A 20700-nucleotide genomic window follows, 5' to 3' on the forward strand; every position below is an offset into this window, starting at 1 on the left:
TCTTTAGCCTAATAATTACTAGGGCATTAAGTATGACTAAATAGTAATTCACAGTTTGTATTTAGGGAATTTGAGCAACAATTTAAATGGTAATTATCAATAACCTTCAAGGCGACCAAAAGACCGGCGACCAAAAGATCGGCGACCAAAAGACCGGCGACCAATCGACCGTGTACCTGTCATTGGTATCATGAGTACCAACAGTAATTCATTTTATGCGTTCAAGTCTTTGATGAATACTATTAGCTAGACAATTGATGCAGGTGATCCAACCAATGTGGTTCCTGGTGGACTCCAGGACTTTAAGTTTGGTATCTAGGAGCGACTATTTGACAATTACTTTCAGCCATTGTGTTGTTGGAAGAACCTGGAAAAATCTTCTCGTTAGATAACCGACCAGGTTGGTCACATCTCTGAATATTTTCCCCTCGAGAGATGTTGGTATCTCCGCTTTTAACGCTAACATTAGCAATTATGAAAGGTACAAGAATTCTAGACACTGAGAAACATTTTGAAAATGGTAGGTAATGCATTGTTCCTCTTTATTATGAGCCTGTACATTTCTCTTTATGAGCGCCAGAATTATATCATTTGTCATTAGTATTATGACTAACAATAGTTCCTTTTATGTGTTCCAAGCCTTTAGGAATATTAGTGAGCCAATTGATACAGGTGAGCCAACCGATGGGGTTCCTGGTGAAATTACCAGCACCTGAGATTACACTTGTAAAACAAAAACCTCTTCCTGGTATGTAAATTAAAACATGCACCCACTGCAGCATACTTATGTCCGTATACAGGGTTTAGATTAGATTAGAACTATTTTTAATCCCATATTTGGGAAATTTCCTTGGTTGCAGTAGCAACACAGACACAGAAGACATTGTAGACCTAGGTAAAAAAAACTGGAGCCACATGCACCCACTGCAGCATACTTATGTCCGTATGCAGGGTTTAGATTAGAACTTTTTTTAATCCCATATTTGGGAAATTTCCTTGGTTGGAGTAGCAACACAGACACAGAAGACATTGTAGACCTAGGTAAAAAAAAAAACTGGAGCCACACACAGGAAGTCCACAAGGTGGGGACCTTCTGCAGACTGAGACTGAGGTTAAATATGCAGAATTACTTTTTCATCTTACAATCACCTAATATAATCACTTTTCAAGGTCAAATTAAAGAACAAATGACTTTAAAGACTAATTTTCCAATGTTTCCAGTACATTTTAAACAACCCAATGTTTATTTTTATTAATTTTTTTATGGGGAAGCACAAATAAAATATGGTGCCTTCTCACAAGTGTGCAAATATCATCCAAAATGCTGCACGGCCTGGGGGCTTGAGAAATTTAGTTTGTAAGGAGTGGGAAAAAAATAGCATGGATGAAAGGTGCCGATTCAAAAAAAAACCTGATTGTGGGGGGTTGTGGTTCCAGCAAGAATGAGCATCAAGTGGAAATCTGAGCGCATCCAATAGAAGAAGTGCAGGACGAGTGAAAATATGCTCTTTAGCGGATTAGGATACACAATTTTTGGCCAAGGAACCTATGGTAGGAGGAAGGTTAAAGCGTTATACTTTCCGAAAACGGTCAGAGTCATTTCCTGTGTCTGACTTCCTCCCCCTCCTGACTGCTCCTTCTGCCCTTTGGAGGGAACGTGATACAAAATTTTCATTTATCTGTAGTATAATCATATAATATTTTACCGCCATTTCTGGACCTACCCCCTTAACCCACAATTTTCCAGCCATCAAAACAATAAAATTCCTGTTTAGCACCTAGTATTTCCAAGATGCCCTTGAAACAGGGGTTTCTAACTCTATTTTTATTGCAGGGCACATTGCAGTTATACTTCTTTCTGACTTGAGTATTATGTATCTTAATTTTCTGAACCGCTTCATCCTCATTAGGGTCGCGGGGGGTGCTGGAGCCTATCTCAGCTGCGAGTGAACCACTCCACCACGATGCGGCTTCTAATTAAGAAGGCGGGGGACATGCTGAATCGGTGGACAGCCAATCGCAGGGCACAAGGAGACAGACAACCATGCACACCTGCATGTTTTTAGAATGTGGGAGGAAACTGGAGTACCCGGAGGAAACCCACGCAGGTCCAGGGAGAACATGCAAACTCCACACAGGTGGACGGACCAGGATTCGAACCCAGGACCCCAGAGCTGTGAGGCCAAGGCCCTGAACACTCATCCACCGGGCCGCTTTTTAAAAATTATCGCTTAATAAGGGGAATTGCAATAATTAATTAGAAGCCGCCTCGTGGTGTAGTGGTTCACTCGCCTGACTTTGATATGGGCAGGCTCAATTCCCACTGGTGGCAGTAAGATTGGGGGTGTGAATGGTCATTTGTCTCTCTGTGTGCCCTACGACTGACTGGCGACCAGTCTTTATGGAAGATGAATGCATACCTGTCAACTTGTACGTTTTATACGTATTTTATACGTTTTTTTACCATTTCAAATCATGTACGCCGTACACCGACTTTTGTACGGGGGAAAAAAAAATTTAAAAAAATTGCCAATATTTATGAAAAACGATCTCAACAAGACCGTTTTGGCTAAAATCCAGATAGTCTCGTAGGCTGGTAGCCAACGACGCTACTGTCATCGATCGTTACTATTGTCACGGTATACCAGCAAAAATTATCCTCAATCGTATATATTTTTTTAGCGGTGCGTACGGCAATATCGATAAAGGATGACATGCGCATTCGTAGATATACGGTTTTTGGGGGGTTTGTAAGGGGAATCATAATCATTTATAAGGGCAGTTATCGGGAGAGGTTGACAGGTATGTGAATGAATAATTAATAAGGGGAGCAATTGGCCAAGGTTGACAGGTATGCAAAACTAAATGTAAAAAAAGAAAACATATCTCTCAGTATGTCAGCTGGGATAGGCTCCAGCCCCCCCCCCCCCCCCCCCCGAACCCTTATGAGGACAAGCGGTTCGGAAAATGAATGACTAACTTTTAATGAAGCGTGCATCTTTGCATCTTGTGACGCCATGTCACCTGTGCTATCTCGAACATTTGACAAGGGGCACAAGACTCGAAAGATCTCCTTCCGAGAAGACATCCGAAACTGAAGAGCAGTGAGAACATGGCCATTTGCCATCGGTGATGTGTTTGCGGAGATTGCAATATGAGCACCATGTGGAAACCGTGGCCGCGGAAGTAAAAATCACAAGCACAAGACGTGTTTGGGGCGTGAGGATTTTAAAAAAAAAATCTCCCAAGTAAAGAAGAGCGGCCGTTCTCCGGGCGGTGCGGCCAGAGGAAGACACCTCTACCTGGCTTGGAGGAGGTAAACTGACTGACACGTGTGGACCGCAAGCTTCGACTTTTAAAATAAACCGCGGTGAACATGAATGAAGAATGACCAATGGTAAGTTGAGGAGACGACTGCAACTCACCGAGTGGCTTTTAAAACTGGGAACGAACGACGAACTTTACCTCCAGCGCGACCGCCTGATCTCCTCAAGTGATTTGGGTTGACTGGAATGCCTCGTTTAGGACTGCCCATATGCCATTCAGAAGGAAAGTGAAATTAAATTAGTGCTTTACGGGAAATGGTGGATCACAAAATTTTAAAAAAACAGGTCTCGTTTTGAATCATATTTAACAGAGGCATAAACAGTATTTTCACCATACACAATGTTAGCATTATTATTATTACTCATCTCATTTTCTGAACCGTTTTATCCTCACTAGGGTCGCGGGGGTGCTGGAGCCTATCCCAGCTGACTTCAGGCCAGAGGTGGGGGACACCCAGCCAATTGCAGGGCACGAGCAGACGACAACCATTCATACTCACACCCATACCTAGGACCAATTTAGAGTGTCCAATCAGCCTACCATGCATGTCTTTGGAATGTGGGAAGAAACCGGAGTACCCGGAGAAAACCCACACAGGCCCAGGAAGAACATGCAAGCTCCATACAGGTGGACCGACCTGGATTTGAACCCAGGTCCTCCACTGTGAAGCTGATGCGCCAACCACTAAACCGCGAGGCCGCCCTATTATTATCACTACATCGTCAAAATATATGCTGGTGTGAAAAAATACACTATATTTATAAAAACATGGTTCACTTTGAACCGCTTTCACTGGCCTCATCCTAGTAAGGTAACACCTGCACATTCATTGGTCAAAAAGGTAGTAATAATGCTGAGTGTTGAATTTATTACTTTTATATCATGATTACCTGCTCTGATAGAAGCAACTAATCCAGCAAGGTGCTGCTGTATTTATTTTGGAAGGGGAGAACAGGGTTTGTTGTCCCATTGGTTAGTAGCTACATTTGCTACAACTCAAACGGTACACGGTCGATTGGTCGCCGGTCTTTTGGTCGCCGATCTTTTGGTCGCCGGATGTTTGGTCGCCCGGAAGGTTATTGATAATTACCATTTAAAATTGTTGCTCAAATTCCCTAAATACAAACTGTGAATTATTATGTAGTCATACTTAATGCCCTATTAATTATTAGGCTAAAGAAAAGCTCAAAATTTCCCAGACTTTTATTGTTTTTTGTTGGAGAACTTGTTAAGACCCTGACTGACGTACCTTCCTAAGGGGACAACTCATGTACATACAAACTCTTATACACTCACACGTCGGCTCAGTGAAACTGCTCATGGCCATTGTTGGCTTTTATTGATGCGAAGACCGTGTTGTGGGAACAATAAAATGTGCGTATATGCGTTAAATGTCTTTTTTTACATTTTGGCTTTGCTTGTCACTGTACATCTCTGCTAATTTTTTAATATATTTTAATCCATAGGTCAGTGGTGTCAGACTCGGGTTGGTTTGCGGGCCGCGTTAACGTCAACTCGATTTCATGTGGGCCGGACCATTTTAGATGAACTTAGATATACTTTTTATAAATGGATTAAAAGAACTGGATTAAAATCCCTGAATATTCAGTTTTTTTTATAGATCTATAACAATGTTTATTTTAGCTTTTTTATATATTTTTAGATTTTACAAAATGATTTTTGAACTAAAAACACAGATAAAAATTGATTAAAAATCGACAATTATTGATTTAAAATTGGGAAAATCAGAAAATTTAATATACATCTATAATCTTCATTTTAATTTGATTCTAAAACAGAAAGTCGGCACGCATGATTTACTTTCCCGGGCCACACAAAATGATGCGGCGGGCCAGATTTGGCCCCCGGGCCGCCACTTTGACACATGTGCCATAGGTAGTAAATCCTCTCTAATGCATGGCAGGAAAATAAAAACGAAAAATGACAAAGATTACGTACACACGATGTAAACAGGTTTTCGGCAACTGTATTAAAAAAATTTCTGTTTGTATCTCCTACAAGCCTCTTCTGCACATCCCTCTTCTGCTTCTTCTGCTTCCACCACTGGCCTCAAGCTGCAATAGCCAAAGGCCTCTCGCAGAACTTGCAGACGAGTACAGGGGAGTTGTGCAAACAGATATCAACAACGTGGTAAGAAAAATGTACAAAACAAATGCGCAGAACATTTGAGGAAGAGTGCGCTGCACCAGTCATGTAGATATTAGAATTTGAACATATATATATTCTTTAATAACTCAAATTGCTCCACTATCAGATTAGGTTTCTCCATTGATATTACTTGAAGACTGCGTATTATTTGCTTGCTTATAAGTCAAAATTTGTCTCACAATTTTGAAACTCAAACAAAACCAGAGCACATAACTCAGAAAACTTAAACAACGTATTGCCAAACAGTGATACATGACAGTCGTACATCTACTTACGAAATTAATTGGTTCCAGAACTTTTTTGGTAACTTGAAAATTTCGTAAGTAGAGGTGTGCTCTATATGTTAATTCTCTAATTTGTTCCACGGTCCTCACACAACTACCAACTAAAGCCTTTAAAGTTGGTCAAAGTGTCCCAATTTTGTAAGAAAGATGTGAGGAAACACACAAAAATGAGAGAAAAGTATAAGGAAATTATTTATTAATGTCTTAAAATAAATAAAGCCAATGAAAATGTGCCCTGCGCCACTGAAATAGTTCCCTCCACGGCCGTTATACTGGGAGACGTAATACCCGCGTTTGTCTGCCAGATGGCAGCCAGAGCCCGGTCTACCAGGGCCAAAAGCCGTCCACTTTGTAGTACATTTTGGACTTTTACGTGTGCTCTGTGTGTGCGTGTAAAAATATGTGGCGCATTGCATTTTTATGGTTTTTAATCGCTTAATAAGGTCAATTACAATCATTAATAAGGGGAGCATTTAGCCGAAGTGGACAGGCATCTAAGAGAGAATCTTGAAACACAGATAGTGGTTGATGTACCAATTGAATTGAATTGAATGCTATTATTGTCTTTTTCAGAGATAGAATGAGAGCGGTGAAATGAGAGCCTATTAGAGGGTAGCGATGTTCTAAAGTGAGAATCAATACATCCGGGCCAATATTTTCAAAATAAAATAACGGATAAGGAAATGGATTTACTTTTTGGGGGATTTCGTAACTTGGATCTTTTTCGTATCTCGAGGCATTCGTAAGTAGAGTTATGACTGTATATACATGTAATGTATTTTGTGGACAAATAATAACCCACAACTCATAAATAACCCATGCAAACTACTTCAATATATGCATGCAATTTTTAAATATGTGCAATGGGACATTACTGCATGAAGAACATTAACATGACTGCTCTTTGTATGTTCTCAAAAAGAGAGGAGAAATCGCTACTCAGGAGCAAAACGTGTCGTGCATTGAGGAGACACAAAGAGTGCAAAACTGTACGACAAGAAACAACACAGTGAGTCAAAGCTGGGAGTTGAAGTGACATAAGATTCATGTTAGTCATCACTGTTTTATCCAAATACTTTTAAATCAACCAAAATGGTGATATAACTTAAACTGCTTGCATTGTACTTGTTTTCATAATCATGATAAACTACCAATTACTCTCGTATACTTCTATTCCGCAGAATTTTGTTGCCACCGTACACAATTTGACCTGCGAAATGAGGACCATAAGACGTAACTTCACACGGCAACTGGTCAGATCTATCCTAAACTCAATAGACTGCACTTGCTCTTCAGGACTAGTAAGTCCAGATTCATTTCAATTTTGATTGTATTTTCAGTGAAATTAACAGTGTCGCTGAGATTGTTTCACAAATAGAAATATCAATAGGAACCGAGGGATGTGTATATATAATACACATTATTTTTAAGAATGAAATCTTTCAGTGAATTATGGTTCGGTTAATTATGAGTGTTATGCAAAATCACAATGTTATGAGAATAGAGGGGTGATTTTCAAAGAATAAATTCATGAGAATAAATACCATGATGATGTTGGAATAATAGTGACTGAAGAATTTGAGAAATGTTGGGATTTTTTTTTATAAAACACAAAAATTCCTTTGAAATGTCTATTATTACAAAGCTTATTGTATTGTGTTTTCCAGAGTGAAGAACAGAGAACGACAAAAAGGAGGACAGCAATGAAAAAAAAACAAAAAAACAAAAACAAAAGACATACAATCTTCCACAATTACAACATTTGCAAGCTTTCTGCAATTCTATCAAGCATGACAAAGTGCTATGAGATGATGAATTCACTGTTAGGGGACACCTGACAACATGCTTGGGTTATTTTTAATACCAGTGAAATCCTGCCATACTCCTTGATTGAGTTACAAAAAAGTGAGCTAAAATTGCATTTAAGCTACCCTGGCAAGTGACATTTTCTCTACTTTTGGTTTTTTGGTGCTCATGTATCGCAAACAACCGTTGTGAGCTACATAGGTAACCTGGTGAAAAGTTCAAAGGCCACATATGGGTTGTTTAATGATCCAAAATGATTCTATTTGAACACTGACTAACTTGCTCTCTAAATTATGAAACCACATTCCGATATAGTGAACGCATAGGAAAAAGGAGCTTATCAATGGCAGCTGTTTAAGCTGCACAATCTATTGCCAAAAACGCGTTCATTTGGTAGGTTTCCCAAGCCAAGTAGCCATTTCATTTTAGAAAATTCTAACGGTTTGTCAAACAAAAATGTGATAAAATTGACTGCAACTATGAGAAATTTGGTGTTTCACTGAACACAAAAAAAATACATATATATGTGTGTGTATATATATATATATGTGTGTGTGTATATATATGTGTGTATATATATATGTGTATGTGTATATATATATGTATATATATGTTTATGTGTGTGTATATATATGTGTATTTATATATATATATGTGTATATATGTGTGTGTATATATATATATGTGTGTATATACATATATATATATGTGTGTGTATATATATATGTGTATTTATATATATGTGTGTGTATATACATGTGTGTATATATATATGTATATATGTGTGTATATATATGTATATATTTGTGTATATATATATATATATATATATATATATATATATGTGTGTGTCTATGTATGTGTGTATATATATATATATACATTTACTTTTACAACAGGTATCTAAACAGGTGTAAATGTACCTGCGGCTATTTAATAGAAGAAAATGTAATTACTCTGCTTCTCATGATGCATTACAGACAGAGATAAAAAGATAATAATTTTCCGATAATAGTGGCATAGCAATTTGGTAGGAAACTCATATTCCCAATAATGTGTATGACTGAAGTTTTTAAAAGCTAATTTTCCACGAATGGCTGTGTTTTAAAAGAGGCCTGAGTCTGTTCAGGGTCAACAGCAGCAAGAAGTTCTCATTTGATGTCTTCCTAATCGCTTCAGTTATGTCCAATTGTTCATTTACCGCATACTGCCTTGTACAATGTTGGGAATGATTTTTGGTTTGCTCACAAAAGGACTATAAGATCTATTTGTCTTAAAATATATATTTATAACAAACATTTTTTTCCTGCTTTCTTCAACGGACACTTTCAAACTGATGATTGCATAAAGGTTTATTTTGCAGGCCATACATAAAATAAGCTGCACAAAAATGAGCCTTTTGTAATCAGTATGTCCCCCCACATTAATGGCAATTTAATCATCAGCGCATGAAGAATGGAAATGGTCCTTATCAGTCACCTATGCAGTAAAAATAACTGTTACATCATTTTAGGTCAATGCCATTCTGTGGTGCACGTGCCTTTGACTAGAGTGTAACAGTAAAACAAGCAGCGGAGGCTTTAAATATGCATGTTGCGTCAGGCCTAATGCAAGAATTTGGGTTTACAAAGCAGTTCAAATGCATCAAAAAGTACATATTAAGCAATGTTAGAAGGTGCCGGTTATGACACAGGGTGACCAATAATAGTTCAATATTGATTGACAACCTTTCATAGTTTTTTTTCATTTGAAATTGGTAGGATTCCACTCAAAACATATATTTTTCAGTGCAGTATATCCATCTTTGTAGTGTACTCTTGCACATAAAACCAAGAAAACATGTTACTGATAACCATGTATATACTTCATTTGAAACACAGTATAGCATTTTTGTCCCCCCCCCTCCCCAAATAAAACAATAAACGGGAAAACAGTAACCTTGCGCAAGTAAACATTCTGCCATTTTAGTAACTAAGCTAAATTTGGGAGGAACTTGAGACTAGGCCAGTTGGGATGTTGCAGTCGTCAATGAGGAATGTCAACAGCAGATTTTAAGAATAAATTTATACAGGAAGACGGTGTCAGAATATAATTATAAACAACTGAAATTCCAGTTTCTTAAATGGAACGTTTAAAAGGTTTAATTTACTATGAATCCATCACTCTTGGTTTTATTGGACTGTTTAAAAGTTCCTGTATTTTTTGTGTGTCTCAACCTAGGATGGACTTTCATCCCCCCCCACAAAAAATTAAAAAAACAGTGCAAAATGTTTTGGTACAGATGAAAAAAGGACATTCAATACAATATAATCAAACTCAGTAATCAGTAAAAACGATCTGAAATAGGGGAGAAATAAATAAGTTAGAAAAGAAAAATATTGGGACCCACAGATAACGCTACATTTTTGGGAATTTAACAGCATTAAAGGAAAAAACAGACTTGATATCGGTCTATAAATTAATAATAATAAAAAAACATACACAAAAATATGTAACGCAATTCCTCATGTATCAATCATATTGCCCGTATTGAGAGGAACAAACTCCTGTGTGTGAAGAGAGAAGGAATTATGACTGTTTACCACTATGCATGACGGAGGATTCAGCTTCAGGAAGTTCACAGCAGACATTACTTTTGCAAGAATCGATGTAACATTGGGCTATTCATGCCATCTTTGTTTGTTGCAGTACTCATCTTAATGATATATTTTTGCATAGCAACCACTCAGTAGATATTGATAAATATGTACATCCGCTAAGCACAGTCTCACAGTTCTGTTCTTTAGACCCTAGTTCATTTTGTGTGCATTTATTTCTGGAGTAGATACCTCCTTAGCATAAACTTGCAGTGCCGTGAAAAAGTATTTGCCCCCTTCTTGATTTCTGTGTTTTGCATATTTACACACGGTTGCAATTGATTAAACTAATTTTAATAATCACACACAGGTAACATGTGTGTCTCAATATGCTTCCTTTCTCTTTCCCCTGCTTTCTCTCATTAATAAAACAATATAAACATAAATGGATGTACACCAAACTCCCACATTAAAGCAGTTGAGTCTATAAGGACACTCAGATTCTTCTTCTCAGTGTCTGGTCAGCTGAGTGTCACAGTTTTATTAAATTAACATATTAATGAATAACACAGAGAACCCCCCACAGGGAAATATAAAGTGTGTTTTCGAAATGATAATTTTAATTACCGTTTTTTCTCGCATATAAGCCGTATTTGTAACTAAAAAAATGATGACTGAATCAAGGGTACGGCTTATATGCGCACAAGACTTGCTATATTCTTTTTCACCAGTAGTAGACCAGAAGTAACATCTACTATTTGTTGGTTATTTTCTGTTTTGCAGTAAGAAAACAACCATCACTGGATGAATGAATTCCTTATATTGACCCTAATAATGATTCATACAGTATCTCAGATATATCACGATGATTTCCCTTAAGATTTTCCCTTCAAAGTAACACATTTGTACTCCCTATTAAAACCATTAATATGGAGGTCAAAATTGTGGATCAGGGGCGGCTTATACGCGAGAAATTGAAATTTTAAGGGTGAGGCTTATAAGCGGGGGTGGCTTTTATGCAAGTAAATACGGTACTCATCACCAATTTTCAAAAATGCTTGATTTTAGTTACTACTGCTGTGTCTGGCACAACATGTTAGCGTCAAGGGGGCAGTTGCATTTTCACATACCGGCCAGATAGGTATAGATTTTTTTTAAATATTTTTGCATTTTTTTTATTTCCTTGGGTTGTCTGTGCAAACTAAAATTGGTTTGATATAAACCTGTGTGCAATAAATATGCAAAAAAAACATCAAAAGCGGCAAATACTTTTTCATGGCACTGTATATTAATGCACTATGACGTCAAAGCCAATAGATATAAGTAATTGAATAACGCACAAAAGGAAAAATTGAGATCTGAGACAAAGACCCCAATAGTAGTCCATAACCAAAACTGCAGTGCTCTTGTTAAGTCGATTTGACAAATGTGTTAGCTGTTGAGTTTGGTTTTACATTATCACTTTGAATTTTGGATGAAAATGTAGGGAATGGACAAGTGAGAACATGAATACATTTTCCCATACCTTAAATACTATGATCGACATACACATTTCATCTAGTACATGTATGTCACACACACAACCTTCGGATGCCACACTCGCAGCAGAACTTTGCAGATTCGATGGGATATCTGGTCCCGCATGAGTGACAAAACTTGCTTTTTATTTCCCCGTTGCCCACATCATTATTGCCATCAATGTCATTCCTGGAGATGTAAACAAAGCTAGATTAGAAACAATCTAAATGTACCTATTTAGGGTTATTGAACATTTTTTCATTCATTCATTTTCTGAACCGCTTATCCTCACAAGGGTCGCGGAGGATGCTGGAACCCATCCCAGCTGACTTCGGGCTGGAGGCAGGGGACCCCTAAATTGGTGGGCAGCCAATCGCAGGACACGAGGAGACGGACAACCATTCACAAAACATAGCTAGGGGAAATTTAGTGTCCAATTAGCCTACCATGCATGTTTTTGGAATGTGGGAGCAACCCTAGTACCTGGAGAAAACCCACGCAGGCCCAGGGAGAACATACAAATTCCATACAGGTGGATCGACCTGGATTCGAACCCAGGACCCCAGATCTGTGAGGCCAATGCGCTAACCACTCAGCTAACGCGCTAACCACTTGGCCAACGCGCTAACCACTCGCCAACGCGCTAACCACTCGGCCACACGCTAACCACTCATCCACCAGGCTACCGCTATTGAACATCTTATTTGAAAATTGTACTCCAAGTAATAAATATATTTACAAGCCAAGTTTACATCTGGTATGGACACAAAAAAAATCTTAATATTTTGCATTATTGACAAAAACTGGCAGGTTTCAACATCTTAGTGTCTGTCTCCTTGTCCTCAGCAAATGGCTGGCCACCAATTTAGGGTGCCCCCTGCCCCGTGCCCGAAGTCAGCTGGGATAGGCTCCAGCACTCCCCGCAACCCTTGTGAGGATATGTGGTTCAGAAAATGAATATATTTTTAATACACAAATGTAATGATCACGCAGGCACGAGAAGATGAAAAATGACTTGAGTATCACATTTCCAATTCGTCTTTTAGGCTAAAATGTCTGCTTCTTTTTGAAACATGACCTTTTATATAATACGGCACAATAACACAAGAGCGAAGTATAGTGCACCATCTGCTTCTGTGGAGTTGGCTCACCTCGTTATGCAATCATCTTCTTGTTTCTTCTTGTTAAGCGGAACTCTTCCGGGTGGAGTGTTTCTCAAAGGATTGTATCCAGAACTTGCTACTCGGCTCCTATTTCCCACACTGGCATATACATAGTAGGGAAATGTAAGAAGAATTCCATATTTGAATTCTTCCATCAGTGTACTCACCCAGAAGCAGGGCTCATAATCCCAGATGGATTAGCTCTCACAGAAGATGCAGGGGAAACCTTAGCAGAAGGCACTCCTACAATAGGAAGAACGTTTAATTATCTCCCATCTTATGCTACACTAGCTAATTACCTAGCTACACTGAAAGGCAACTTTATAAGGCAGACCTGTTCAAATGCTCGTTAACACAAGTTTTGAATCAATCATGTGGCAGCAATCAAATCTAGTTAGGTAAGTAGACTTGGTCAAGACATACTGCTGATGTTTAAACCGAGCATCAGAATGAGGTAGAAAAGTGAGGTCCAAACCAATATTAGCAAGGTGTACCTAATAAAGTAGCCAGTGAGGGTATAACTAACTAATAACAAACTCAAACAGTGAGGGAAGAATCACATTGCATATTTTACCAGTTGTCGGGGCAGGGCTTGATTTCTGAGGTAGACGGGATGAGGGTGAAGGGATGGTTGACGCTGCAGAGTTGACCTTTTTGATTAGAGCGGGTGGCTTGTACTGAAGAACCAGTTTGTATAAAGACATATTTCAGTTAAAGGTACACACCAGTCCTTTTGATGCAATATTTGTAAATACTGGATACACGCATGTTTGAAGATAAGTGCTATGTATTTTTATTATATATATATATATATATATATATATATATATATATATATATATATATATATATATATATATATAAATTCTCTGAGTTTTCTAGATCTTTAAATTGCATTTTACAAACCCAGAGTACAGACAGTCGTCGACTTATGACTTTTGCTAGTTACGTCTGTTCTACTTTATGACCACAAAAGTCTTGAAGCATGATTTATGGCGTTTTATCTTACAGGTTAGCGAAGAGCCATATGCACCCATCAAAAGAGACATATGGCTCACGAGCCACAGGTTCCTGACCGCTGAAAAAGCAGGTGATAAAGCATGTAAAACTTTACTACACAGTACAATATCTACAACACGGATCGACATGCGACCGGTCTGTCGTAACCAAATGTAAGTTGACGGCTGATGATCATGAAACATCTATTTTTCCTGTTCTATGGTTGCATCCTCAAAATAAACTTCACTTTCACTTGTTAAACCATACCTGTGGGCGAGCAGGTTTCTTCACGTCACCCAACTTGTTCCTGTTACCCATCCTGGCAGCCTGATCCCGGCAGAACTTGATGTGTCCTTGAGCTGCAGATTCGTTGAACCTCCTCTGACAATAAGGGCACTGGACTAGGTCTTAAAAGACATTGAGACAAAAACTGCATTTTTACCGTTTAATGGCAATCCAAAGCCAAAGATTCGACTCAGGCACGCTATCTCCCACTAACTGTTTATCTTTTATCCTTATTAAAAGAAGGCTCCCCATCTCGTTAGGAATGTCACTGCGCAGCTTGGAAATTATTTCCCAAAAAAACCCAGAATATATATACATACATATATATATATATATATATATATATATATATATATATATATATATATATATATATATATATATATATATATATATATATATATATATACACACATATTCATATACATACATATATATACACATATATACATATATATGTATATATGTATGTATATATATATATGTATGTATATATATATACATACATATACATACATATACATACATATATATACACATTTATACATACATAATATATATACACATTTATACATACATAATATATATACATTTATACATACATAATATATATACATATACATATATATACACGTATATATACATATATATATACATATATGTATATATACATATATATATACATATACGTATATATACATATACGTATATATACACATATATATATACACACACATACATACATATATACATATATATATATACACATATACACATATACGTATATATATACACATATACGTATATATACATATATATACACATATATATACATATATATATGTATATATATATATAAAATAGACATTTTATTACTATTAAACCACTAGTTATGTGTTACCTTGTTAATAGGCGGCGAATTAGAAGAAATAAAACATTTTTTTCCAATCCAATATCCTGTTTTTGGTGTTTTTTCAGAGGGTTGGAACAAATTAATTTGTTTTTAATTCATTTCAATGGGAAACATTCGCCCGAGTTACGAAAAGCTCAACATACGATCTCAGTCCCGGAACGGATTAAGATCGTATGTCGAAGTAGCACTGGATATTCATTTTCACATTGCTTTCTAGATGACAGTAAAGGAGCCCAGTAGACAGCTATTCTGGAGTGAATCAAGCTGAAAATTTTCTGATGATATGGTGAACATTTATACTTTGCAAAAGATACATGTCTCAGATGTTTCCAATGTGTAAGAAAGTACTTACCAGGGTCATATGAAGGAGGGGGAGGTGGGGGCAAAGGGGCACCTTCCTTTAAGGCCTTCATGCTGGCCTTGGATGACTTGATGGCCGTGAGTAAGTCCTCATGTTTCTTGCGCCAATTCGACGGCTTTTTTGGTGGCTCTGCCTGGGGGAGCCAACGCAAAAGAGACAGTGACTACAGACAACAGTTTTCATGTCTCACAATCCCTATTAATGATTACCCAGCCATCAAAATTCCATTCGTTTGCATGGGAGCTTATCATGAACAAGGAAAGATGTGTTGGTGGCACAGTAAGAATTTTCGATTCATGCAGCGGGAGAATTAAGCACGTTTAAAGCTACAAAAGAAAGGAGGTCTTTAAAAAGGTGAAGAAGTACAGGTTGGGGTGTTATTGTTATTTTAAATAAAACAACACAAAGGAAATCAACTTACTTTCTTAGAAGATGAACTTTGTAACTGAAAATATAAAGTGTATTTGATGCAAAGTGTACACCAAATGAAGCAAGGACTTTCGTGTTAATTATACATTTGACGCTCAGTTAGATAAAGTAATATTTTTTTCAACAAGATAATATTGTAACAAGTTCAGATATTTTTAGGAAACTGAACAATAAAAAGTGTATGCTAATTTATAACTTGAAGATTTAGTTTAGTAAATCCGTACTATTTTGTGGTTTATAATCACCCCATATATTATCTTGCTGATTTCAAGAAGCAGACCTTCAGTACATTTTACATACTGAAGAAAAAGATTATGATTATGTCTAGATTTGGCAGAGTATGTGCTCTGAAAGATAGCAGAAGTATGTTGGACTATTTGTGTGTCATACATGTGTACAACTTTCATATACTTTATCTCATGGGTTCAGACTTGTTTTGTTGTTTTGTACTTTAGAGTGTTGAAATTATTAAAAGAATGCCCACGATAACGCACTCGTAACGGAACAAATTTAAATTAACTTGGATTAATATATACAGACACTCAAACACGTTTAATGTAACTTTACACAAAACTGAATTCTCATTTTGTTTTAAATTTTTTTAACCTTCGTTTTCCGGGTTAGCTGTTTGCCACGCCTCCACCCTCACGTTCGCTATCGATGGGCTGTTTGCTGTTGTATTCCCTTCAAAATATTCCGAAAATGATGCACACAAATGTCCTTACAATAGGATAACGCACAACCACTTGCCAACGAGAAGTAGTCTTGAATGAGCGATCGCGGGAGCTAACAGGCTAAGGAATAACAGCCTACCCACGTATTGATTGTGGGTAATGAAGTTTTATTCTGAGAAAGGGTGCCATTGGCTATCGGTGTTGTGTGCACGAGTATACTTCATTACCCAGAAAGCCCTCTTTTTGCCCGTGCATGCGCGTTGTGCGTTTCCTGGTCGAAACTCGTCTGAATAAATCGTTCAGTGCTCGTAGATATCTGTTATACACGAAAGAGATGCGGCAAAAAAAGAGTGCGCTACAATAATAAACAGCCTCTCATGTCATGGCCACCTGGCCTTCTCGCATCTCGAAATTTTGTGCCATTGGCCATCGGTGTTTTGTGCACAAGTATACTTCATTACCCAGAAAGCCCTCTTTTTGCCCGCGCATGCGCGTTGTGCGTTTGCTGGTCGAAACTTGTCTGAATAAATCGTTCAGTCCTCGTAGATATAGTAGTTATACACGAAATAGATGCAGCAAAAAAAAACAGTGCGCTACAATGATAAACAGCCTCTCATGTCATGGCCACATGGCTTTCTCGCATCTCGAAATTTTTCTCGTATCTAAGGCGAATTATTTGATCGAGATTTTCATCGTATCTTGAGCATCTCGTAGGTAGAGCTGCTCGTACGTCGAGGTACCACTGTACTCCGTTTTCCTCCCACATTCCAAAAACATGCACAATAGGCTAGTTGAACAATCTAAATTGCCCCTGCGTATAAGTGTGAGCGTGAATGATTGTCCGTCTCTTTGTGCCCTACGATTGGCCGACCAACGATTCATTGTGTCACTCGCTCGGTGCCTTTGGTTGGCTGGGATAGGCTCCAGCACCCTTTTAAGGATAATCGAGATGGAAAATGAATTAATGAATAAAAATTGTTTATAGCTCTCACTCAAAAAGGTTCCAGACCCCTGCTTTATATTATTATCATCACAGGCCTAACTATCACCATGGGAACGACATTTAAACAGCACCAGCAACGTGACATTCATTGGTTCTGGCAAATTATATCCCTCAGAATATGTTTTTAATCACTCACTCTATACAGTAGGTGATTGTTTTGGATCAAAACCATTCTCAACAACTTGATTTGTAATAAGAAACATTGGTTTATTTTTTTTAAACCCCAAGAAAGCTAATAATATTTATAAAAATGCCAAATATAGTCCCATGTAATTTGTAGAATAATGACGCATGTGTTACCATGGAAGGAAGAGTCATTTAAAAAAATGACTCCCTCCAGGGTGGTGAACACTGCAGTTTCTTGTTAAAGGTTATTTGGAGAGAATACAGTGGGAATCGAATTTTAAAAATGCAATGTAGACTCATGCCGCCCAGTGTGATCTTACCACTGGTTTTAGAGGTTTGAGGGTTGGGATTTCGGTGCCTGTTGCTCTCTGCCTGCTGGAATCAAAAACCTTCCTCCGTTTAGAAGTTGACTTCTGGCAGATTTTGGAATGCTTCTCCTGGAGAAACAAGACTATAAGCACACAAAACACCAAATAACCGCAACTTCATCAACAAAATCCCCGTTATTATTATTATTTTTTAGCATTTAGATCTTTTTGCAGCATTGGTGACTTTACCAGGACTTTTGGGAAGAACATTCTTTTACAGGTGGCACACTGTGACCGTTCTTCAAGAGAATCCGCCTCCTCATCTGTGAATGAATAAAAGTGAATTATAGAGTCAAATATCATTAAAAAAATACGCATTTTTTTGCTGAGTCAAAAGCAACACTGTAAAACACACACCAAAATCAACGAAGCTTCACGAGTTCTATTCCTCCATCTATTTCCTAAGCAGTGGTGTCAAACATATGGCTGTGGCCCACTAGGGGGTCCGATCCGGCCCTCAGGTTTGTTCTGCCTCACAGGCATTTTTTAGCTCGAATATACTATAATAATATATATAGTATGAATATACTGTACATAGGGCGGCCTGATGGATGAGTGGTTAGTGCCTCGGCCTCACAGTAGGGGACCTGGGTTCAAATCTAAATGTACCTATTTAGGGTTATTGAACTTTTTTCATTCATTCATTTTCTGAACCGCTTATCCTCACAAGGGTCGCAAAGGATGCTGGAACCCATCTCAACTGACTTCGGGTCGGATGCAGGGGACCCCTGAATCGGCGGGCAGCCGATCGCAGGGCACGAGGAGACGGACAACCATTCACAAAACATAGCTAGGGGAAATTTAGAGTGTCCAATTAGCCTACCATGCATGTTTTTGAAATGTGGGAGGAAACCATAGTACCTGGAGAAAACCCACGCAGGCCCTGAGAGAACATGCAAATTCCATACGGGTGGACCGACCTGGATTTGAACCCAGGACCCCAGCGCTGCGAGACCAACGCGCTAACCAGTAATCTGCCGGGCTACCGTTATTGAACATCGTATTTGAATATTGTACTCCAAGTAATAAATATATTTACAAGCCAAGTTTACATCTGGTATGGACACAAAAAAAATCTTAATATTTTGCATTATTGTCAAAAACTGGCAGGTTTCAACATCTTAGTGTCTGTCTCCTTGTCCTCAGCAAATGGCTGGCCACCAATACAGGGTGTCCCCAGCCTCTGGCCTAAAGTCAGCTGGGATAGGCCCCAGCACCCCCTGCGAACCTAGTGAGGATAAAGCGGTTCAGAAAATGAGTTGAGATCAGATGATTATAGCCACATCTAAACACTGGTGCAAAAATAGTATTTTGATGGCATATTAATATCATTTATTTAGAATATTGTTGGCTGCGCTGAGCCTTGATTATAGTTGCTAAGAGTGGAAACTAGGGGCGCTCACCAATACAAACCCAGCAGCTAACGTTATACACGCAAAACGTCACCTAGCTTGGACAGGGGCGAGACACAAACAAAAAGAGGTCCCTGACAAAAAAGCAATTGAAGTATAAACCCAAGCCCGAAATTACAGACTGTCTTTTAACATAACAGACAGACCATTTAGCTTACCACCGAATTCGGCCATCCTTAATGTTTGGTTAGTTGTTGTCAGATGCTTTTCTGATGTCCCAAAGCCAAGATTGTGGTACTCGACGCGTGATGTAAAACGAAGATATCACATATAGAGTGCTAGATGTGAAATGTTGGAAGTCGGCAGCATAACTAACAGGGGGCCGTCTTAAATCAGTAAACTTCTTAAAATAGTGTTACTTGTCTAAATATTGACCAATTTTAGAACATTCGTATGTCGTTAAGTTCCCAATCCATATATATTTCTATTCACGCAGTCAGTTGACAAATGTTAGTACATTTATCGAATATCACTGACACAAAATGGCTGATAATAAACATTGGCCAACCTGTTTGGCTCAAAGCGTGTGTCACGCATCTACCGCCCTACAGCTGTCATATATCATTAATCTAAAATCGTTAACCCCTGTTTGATTTGTATTTGTTATCAAGAAATCATTTTATTTGGAAGCCTCCTCTGTCCAAAATTCTCACAACACTGCCCACATATCAATGCTTCCAATCGAAAATCCTACTCATAGTGAAAAATATTGAACAAATGAGCCGTTTGACTCATTTTAAGAAGGCGTCAATCAAATATGATATTTGTCACAACCCAAACATCTCCGTAGCAAAATTATAACTTTAAACACTATCTTCTAAATGAAACAAAACTAAATTATTACTAGTTAGCTTTCGCCACTCAACAAAATGCCAAGGCTATCAAAAGAGCATCGTCGGAAGGAAAATGGTGAATTATCTTGACCCTGTTGATCTTTGGATTGCCATCGGCAACTGGTTTGTACTCATGTATAATGCAACATAACCAGCAGAGGGGGCATAGGAGGCAACTCATCTCCCCGAGAGAGAAAAAAACATTTACTGTATGTATTCATTTTTGGGGGCCAAACAAACTTATGCCTCCAGTATGCTAGCTTTTCCCTCCACGTGAATGAGTACACTGATAATCCATTGTTTCTCTGTTTGGCATATTGTACACATATGTGTCTTGTGAATTGAGTGAGTGAGCAGCAGCTGCTATGAGAAGCTGTCGCATAACAACAGATCCACTGTTCTCCCTCCACGCACGAAAAGAAACACGGACTCATGTACACTATATCCGTGAGAG

The 20700-nt window shown here is 38.2% G+C and overlaps 2 protein-coding genes across 3 annotated transcripts; one reads left to right on the plus strand and one right to left on the minus strand.

The window, feature by feature from the left end:
- Window positions 1-3381: 3381 nt before the first annotated feature.
- On the plus strand, window positions 3382-8048 carry LOC144092112 (uncharacterized). Its single transcript, XM_077624896.1, has 5 exons — window positions 3382-3397; window positions 5350-5478; window positions 6703-6789; window positions 6962-7081; window positions 7448-8048. The coding sequence occupies exons 1-5, from the start codon at window positions 3395-3397 to the stop codon at window positions 7616-7618; spliced, it is 510 nt and encodes a 169-aa protein (XP_077481022.1). The 5' UTR covers window positions 3382-3394; the 3' UTR covers window positions 7619-8048.
- Window positions 8049-11544: 3496 nt separating this feature from the next.
- zc2hc1a (zinc finger, C2HC-type containing 1A) lies at window positions 11545-19703 on the minus strand. Of its 2 annotated transcripts, none has more exons than XM_077624825.1 (9): window positions 19572-19703; window positions 18191-18264; window positions 17954-18070; window positions 15393-15534; window positions 14110-14249; window positions 13418-13520; window positions 13011-13086; window positions 12832-12942; window positions 11545-11869 (listed from the first exon to the last, which is right to left on the minus strand). In XM_077624825.1, the coding sequence occupies exons 1-9, from the start codon at window positions 19585-19587 to the stop codon at window positions 11734-11736; spliced, it is 915 nt and encodes a 304-aa protein (XP_077480951.1). In that variant the 5' UTR covers window positions 19588-19703; the 3' UTR covers window positions 11545-11733. The 2 variants fall into 2 exon arrangements, with proteins under 2 accessions (XP_077480951.1, XP_077480950.1); XM_077624824.1 differs by having other exon boundaries at window positions 19560-19631.
- Window positions 19704-20700: the final 997 nt, after the last annotated feature.

Source organism: Stigmatopora argus, chromosome 17, assembly GCF_051989625.1.
Source record: "Stigmatopora argus isolate UIUO_Sarg chromosome 17, RoL_Sarg_1.0, whole genome shotgun sequence".
Taxonomy (NCBI): Eukaryota; Metazoa; Chordata; class Actinopteri; order Syngnathiformes; family Syngnathidae; genus Stigmatopora; species Stigmatopora argus.